At 56.3% G+C, this 7,225-nt stretch overlaps 1 protein-coding gene across 1 annotated transcript; it reads right to left on the bottom strand.

Annotated features, from left to right (window-relative positions):
* Positions 1 to 218: 218 nt before the first annotated feature.
* Positions 219 to 6,913, bottom strand: OXER1 (oxoeicosanoid receptor 1). The gene has a single exon (XM_003919521.4). It carries the CDS (start codon positions 4,684 to 4,686, stop codon positions 3,415 to 3,417), a length of 1,272 nt encoding a protein of 423 aa, XP_003919570.1. The 5' UTR covers positions 4,687 to 6,913; the 3' UTR covers positions 219 to 3,414.
* Positions 6,914 to 7,225: the final 312 nt, after the last annotated feature.

Raw genomic sequence — 7,225 nt, forward strand, 5'->3', positions numbered from 1 at the left:
AATATGTAATTAGGAAACACTTTTGAAAATGCTCTGTTCCTGCATGATGCTCTGTTCTTGCAGGAGGCACTTTGCAGACTGTCTGGGTATTTTATGTTTGGCTTTTACCTTCATAAAAGATGGCTTGATTCTGTTCTTTTTAGTGGGCAGTCTCTTTACTTGGGTGAAGATTGCCTTGACTTCTTTTCTTCTGCAGTCCTGTTTTTTTTCCTGCTTAAAGGTTTTTTGTGTGTTTGTTTGTTTTCTGAGCATTTCACTGGGTTTTCCTACATGCTTCCCTTACTTGCAGGGATTTTTTAAAGGATGGTTCTTGATTCTCTTCATTCTCAACAGATGACCACATTCTTTCCCAGAGCCCTGGTGAGTGGAAGATCCTTGCTCCTATCTCCAGTCCGAAGGGTGCTACTGTACATGTTTGCCTGGGTGTCTTCCAAGCCCCTACAACTTGTTTTACCTCCAAACCTGCTCCACCACCTGCATTCTCAGTGTGTCACCCACACAGCCTCCCCATCTGGACCCTCTGTGGTCTCTGCTGCTGCCTTTCTTCAGGCCTTTGCTTGGAATACAGACATTTCCTACATAGGTCATCTCCCACGTCCCCTACTCTCATGTTACTGCCAAGAGTAACTGAAGAAAATGCAAACCAATCATCATCTTCCACTTAACACCCCTCTCCTGCCATATTGTCTGCAGGATCAACCCAGACTCCCGGGCTTGGCACCAGGGCCCTTCTGGGTCTGGTCCTCTCCCTTTCCTGCCTGTCCTCTAGCTCTGTGGTAGGCCTCCTCCTCTCTTGCCTCAGTGATCTCCTCCCCACGCCCCTGCACACTGAGTCTTCTCACAGCTGCATGCCCTGGCCATGCTCTTCCAGTACCAGGGATGCCTTTCTCTTCTCTCCTTCCTCATCCTCTAAGATCCAGCTTATGTGCATCACTTACCTGACAGCCCAGGCAGAGTCAGCTCTTCAAGCCTCTGCTCTCAGGGTGCATCACCACCTAAAAGACCCTGACCTTCCCTGGGTTGCATTGCACTGGTTCCATTTGCAGGTCCGTCTCTCCCCGGCTTAGCCTGGGAGGCTCAAGGTGAAAGTACAATTGTCTGCTTTTGTAGCTTAGTGTCTGGCCCATGGCAGGTGCCCAGTAAACACTGGCAAGTTAGTGACTGCTGGCCTGTGACCCAGCCCTGCCTGCTTGCCCGTCACCCAGCCCTGCCTGCTTGTCCCCCTGCTCAGGAGTCCCTGGAGGAATGTAATGCATGCCATCTGATCCTCTCTTAGCGTGGCAGTTTATGTTAGGAGAAAGAACAGAAAAAAAGGTGGAAGACGCTGCCCAAAATTCACACTGGATAGTGCAGCCTGTCCCTGAGACCAAAATGCCATTTAGAACCCAAATGTAGGAAATGGGGCCTCAGCCTGTCCCCAGCTCCCGTTATACCACCACGGGTACTACTACATCTCTAGGAAACCCTGCACTTAAACACAGTTTTCTTTCTCTTCCCACTCCTCTTCCTTCTGCCCTCCCTGCTCCACATAACTGCCTTCCTCACCAAGTGCTCTGGGCATATAGTTACTCCCATCCCCAGCCCCTGGAGCTGGGCAAGGGCCAGGATCACTATTCCTATTCACAGATGGAGAACTAAGTCCAGAGAAGGGTACAGTGGGCTGCGGCCATGGTTAGGACCAGGGAGTCAGTCCTACCTCCATATGGGGGCAGCCTGAAGCCTGCTTCATGAGGGAGCACCCAGCCCCCTTTACAGAAGGCCTTGCAAAGGATGGAGAGGCGGGGAAGGGTGGCGTGCCCCAACATCAGCAGAGGAGCAGTCCTCAGGGTCAAGATGGGGGGCAAGGAGAATCCAGGGCAGGTTAGGAGTGCCGGCCTGAACCCTGTGACCAGCATCTACCCAGGAACTCCTCAAGGGCGGCCTCTGCTCCCTCCCTTGATGGGAAAAGACAGGACTACAGACATGCCTGTGAACCATGGGAGTATCTGCCCATTTCCCTTCCATCAGGTCATGAAGAAGTGAGTGCAGGTGCTGGGGGAGGTGGGAGGACTTGAGGGAGGAGTTGGTAGGAGAAGGGTCCAGGGAAGAGGAGATTGAGGAAATGGCCCGTGGAGCTGCCCTGAGCCCAGGTGGGCACATTCGGAGGCAGAGATGGTACCAGAGGAAAGGTGCCTGGTGTTGAGCTGGCAGCAAGTGTTGGCACCCCAGGTGGGGATCTGCCCGAAGGAACCGCTCAGTCCCCACCCCTCCAGGAGTGTGTGGGCCTTTCCTAAAAGACCTGACTCAGGCTGAGGCGGCTCACGGAGGGCGTGGAGAAGCCCCTAGGCGTGGCTCCAGGGAGTAAAAGGGAGCAGTAGGAGTTGAGGGGGCAAGAGGGGCCCCATGGGGAGCCGAGAGACAGAAGAGCAACCCTGGAGGGGGTCCAGGTGGCACCCCAGTACCTCGGTAGGTTTCTGAGTGCAGCAGGTAGATTTTCAGAACAGGGGAGTGGGCTGCAGATATACGGTGGAGGTGGGGTCCGGTACTCACCTGCCCATCCTTCCCAGGCCCGCCTCCCTCTGCCTGATACTTTTTCTCTGGCTCCCTCCCCAGCATCCACACGGACCCTTGACACCACCCTCCTGGTCTGTGTGCAACACTCCGGGGCTTTCACTTCTATTCCTGACGACTTTAGTAGCTGGGGTGCATCCTGTCCATGATATGAGAGGGTTGGGCTAAGTGGATTAAGGGAACTGGGGAGGGATGTTAGGTCCTCAGCATCAAACTGTACCTGAGGGCCTGGAGCCCTGGTGGCCTGAGGCCCTCACCCAGGAAAGCAGTTCTGCTTTTCAGGGCATGCCAGGGCGTCCCAGAAGTTCTGGGAAGGACAGAGCCCCCTGGGACGGGGCTGTGGGATGGCTTCCCCACTCTCTCCCAAGTATCCCTTCGTCTTGGGGCACTCACTTTGACGCCTACTGACAGTCCCAGGTTAGAATTAAAGACATGTATTTGGTCTTGCAAATAAATATATTTAGAAGGGAAGTTTATTCATATTGGAAGGGACAAACTGGAGAGCACAGAACATGCAGCTGTCCAATTTCTAAGGCGACTCTGCTGTGACAGTGATTGGCCTCTGGCCCCTGCAGCTGCGCAGGCCCCTGTCTGAGCTGGCATGCCCACAGCGCCCTGCCTGTCTCCTCCACCTGGCATCCTGCTCTCCCCTGCATTCTGGGAACGCCATCCTGGACACACTGAGAGTCCCAGGCGGGTTTCTCTGCCTGTCACCCACCTGAGTCCTGCCAGTGCTTTGGCCTGGACCCTGGCCTGCTGCCATCCCTTGTCCAGTTTCTTGAGGCACCGTGTGCTGGCCTTGTCCCTCCAGGCCAGAGTGCAGCAGCCCTTACCCCCACAGCACTGCAGTCCTGCAGCTGGCCCTCAGCCCTGGGAGGAGCCTTCCTTTTCCAGAGAGACCTCGGCCTGCACTTCCAGCTTTCCTATGGCCTCCGCCTTCCTAGAGGCCTCCCGGTGGCGCCACTGCCTGGAGGGTTGGTAGGAGCTCTCGTCACTCACTGGGCCCTGCCGGCCCCTCGTAAGGCCCAGCAAGGCCCGGCTCTGGTGGAGGAAGTTGGGGCTAGAGAAGCAGTAGAGCACAGGGTCCAGGACGCTGTTGAGGTAGGTGAAGGCCAGGGAGCCGTGGAAGAGCTGTGTGCAGACGTCCAGGGAGCGGCAGGCAGACAGCCAGAAGGCCACCATGGAAGCCATGCCAAAGATGATGCTGGGCAAGAAGCAGATGGTGTAGACGGCCACCACCACGGCCAGCACGCGCATGGCCCTCTGTGGACCTGCCTGCCCGCCCAGGCCACGACTCCGGATGGTGAGCCCAATGCTCACGATGGCGAAGAGGATGAGCGCCAGTGGCAGGAAGAACTCCAGCAGGTACAGCGCCTGGTGCCAGCGGAGTGAGGCCGAGGGCTTCGTGCCCACCCTGTAGCTGAGGCAGGAGGGGCCGGAGAAGGTGCCCAGGAGCAGGTGCCCGTTAAGGAGCAGGATGCCCACCCAGAGTCCCCCGGCCACCCGGGCAGCTGCCCCCACGGAAGCACGGCTCAGTGCGTGGTGGGGCTGCACCACCTTCAGGTAACGGTTGAGCGCGATGGCTGTGAGGAAGACGACGCTGGCCGTGCGGTTGGTGGACAGCATGAAAAGGTTGATTTTGCAGGCAGGAGCCCCAAAGCGCCAGGTCTCATGGAGGAGGTAGTAGTCCACGCGGAGGGGCAGGTTGCTGATCAGGAGGAAGTCAGCGGCCACCAGGCTGACCAGGAACACCGTGTTGGAGGTCCAGGGCCGCGTGTGGACACAGAAGATGAAGAAGGCCAAGCTGTTCCCCACCAGGCCCAGGACAAACTCCAGGGCCAGGATCGGTGCCAGGAAAGCAGACACCAGCGAGGAAGAGGTGGGGTGGCAGGGCCCTCCAGAGGACCCCCCCACAGTGGTAAAGGCAGAGGGAGCGGAGGAGGGTGAGGGAGGGAAGGAGGGAGGGAGGACAGAGGAGGAGGGAGAGGGAGAGGGAGAACTCAGGTTATGAAGTTCCATGGGCTGCTTGAGCCAAGGACCTGAGAGAAGGTTCTGGAGTCTTCTACCCCTGCAGGAGTGGCCAGGACAAAGTGGGATGATTGACACTATCAGCCGGCCACCACGGTGACACAACATCCGGGGGGTTTCATCAGTATTCTCACAGCCACTGAGAAACACCCTGTGTTCCTGTTTGTAGGCCAAGGGGAACCCTGCAGCCCTCCCTCCTTCCCTCCCCCTCGGGGCACTGAGTGACCACACGAGGTCTCTGAGCCCAGCCTGGGGGTTGTGCTGCTGGTAGAGGAAGAAGCAGGGCTCAGCAGGGGCAAGATGGAAGCCCAGAGACACCCTGAAGTGGGAGGAAAGTCCAGTCGGGTGAGGTGCGGGAGAGTATTTGCAGCCCTGTGTTCTGTGGCTCTCAGGATCATACAGCGCTCCCTGAACGCCCCCTCCTCCACTACATATAGAGGCTGGTGGCTGCCTCCCTGCCCCCACCAGCTCTGGCTTCAGGGACCGTGGAGCCAACAGGACATTGTCCCGGGAGAGGTGGGCAGGGAGTCAGTGAAGACCTCCACCGCCCTGCTGGTGGCCTGGAGGGAACCAGTCTTACTTGTGCTCTGCCCGCCTGCTGTGTGTCTGAAAGCCCACTGCAGTTCAGCTTTCAGTTGCTCCCAGATTCCTGATGGTTCTGAAGTCTGTGATGGTTCCAAGTCTGGGTACATGGTGAAGTAAGCCCCATAGGAGATGCCCCTGCCAATTTCTACTGCCATGGCATGGGGACCTGGGGGCATCTCCCGCAAACAGAACAATCTTGATTTCCCCTCTCTGTGCCTCCCCATGGCTCCTTGTCCACCCCTCTCCCTGCCCCCATTAGCATTGACTGTGGAATGGGGAGTGGGAGGCTGGCGCTAGCTCCATACAAGGTACAAGTCCAGCTGTCCCATGGTGAAGTATTCTCATGAACCCACGGGCTGGTCCTGTGGGTGGAGATGAGGGCTTCAGGCTCCTGATTACCCGGGACAGCAGGGCCAAGGGAGGCGGTGGTTCTAGGCTCCAGCGCCTGACCCCATCACTGCTAACTGGCTGGGGTCAGCAGTCTGCCATGTGTAGCCTGGCCTCTGTGTCTTAGACACAGTGGCCCCTGGCCTCTCTTGGCTGTCCTGGGCTCCCATTTGGTCGAGGCTGAGGACAGACATCCCTGGGAGAAGCAGGGTGGTGAGGCCCAGCCTAAGCTTCATATGCAAACGGGCCTGGGTTAGAAACAGAGTTGCCCTACTTCCAAACCTCTCTGAGCCTGATCTGTAAAATCAGGCTCTACCACCTTCTTGGAGAGTTGTGAGGATAAAATGATATCATTTATGTAAAAACTTCCAGGGGATTCCTTGGGACAGAGCAAGTGTTCACAAAAACAGATCTAATTTTCCTGACTTTCTCTCTAGATTAGGCTTGCCCTGTGTACGAGAGTAAACTGTTCTCCTCATGGCTACCTGTGTTCTGACCTGGGGCCTTCCTGGAACATTCTGTGTCCTCTTCTCAGGTCCTGCACGGAGCAGTGCATTGCTACAGGCCAGGAACGAGCCGCGCGGAGCCTCTGCCCGCACCTGTCCTGGACCATTTGTGTTTGGAGGAGGCTGATGGTGTTTTTTCTTTGCTTGCGGGAGAGGAAAGCCCTTAGGGGTGAAGAGGTGGGTGAAGGTCCCGATGTCTCTCAGGGCCAGTAGCCTTTTCAGCCAAGGCAGGTCTTTGCTCCCAGTGGAGTGTAGGAAGGCAGTGAGCCACTGGGCTAGGGCTGCGGGAGACAGGGCTCAAGTTTTCTTTTCTAGAGGAAGCTTTGAGTCCACACAGGGACCCGTTCTGTCCAGATCTGTCACTCTCATGTGCATGCCCTCATTGACTTCTCACGGAAGTCCCAGGAAACTGAACTGTGCCCACTGCAGGTTCCACGTTCTTGTCTCTGCCCACTGGTGCCTCTGAGGCCTCCAGCATCCCTAGACGCCCACAGCAGGCTCAGGGGGCCCTCTGGAGTCTTTGAACATGGCACCTGTGCATGACAGGGGAGGGCAGGGGGCACAAGGCCAGACCCCCCACCGACACTGCTGAGCTCTTGGTACAACTACCTGCCCCTCCCCAGGCTGCTCACAGTCTTTAGGTATTAACAGTGGTTAGTTCTGGGTGGGGGGTTTTGTGTATTTCTGGGTTTTCTATAGTTAGCACAGATGACTTCTGTTATTGGAAAAAAACTCAACAGATGCTAGTGTTTTAAAGTTATGTAAAAAGACAGCCTGGGCAACATGGCGAAACCCCCATCTCTACAAAAAAGAAAAACTAAAAAAAATTAGCAGGATGTGGTGGCGCATGCCTGTAGTCCCAGCTACTCAGAAGGCTGAGGTGGGAGAACCACTTGAGCCAGGAGGGTCAAGGCTGCAGTGAGCTGTGATCGCACCACTGCACTCCAGCCTGGGTGACAGAGTGAGATCCTATCTCCAAAAAAAAAAAAAAAAAGGTAGAAAGAATTAATGAGAACAGAGAAGGAAGTGGAGAGATGACATTGGCTGTGCTCCCAGGACCAGGCATGGAGCATGCGTGGATCAAGTCACACACACAGTGAGGAATGCCCATCCACAAACAGGATGCCCAGTAACAGACCCTCCAACACGTCCATGGTCACCTGGTGCCC

The sequence above is a fragment of the Papio anubis genome, chromosome 14, assembly GCF_008728515.1.
Source record: "Papio anubis isolate 15944 chromosome 14, Panubis1.0, whole genome shotgun sequence".
NCBI lineage: Eukaryota > Metazoa > Chordata > Mammalia > Primates > Cercopithecidae > Papio > Papio anubis.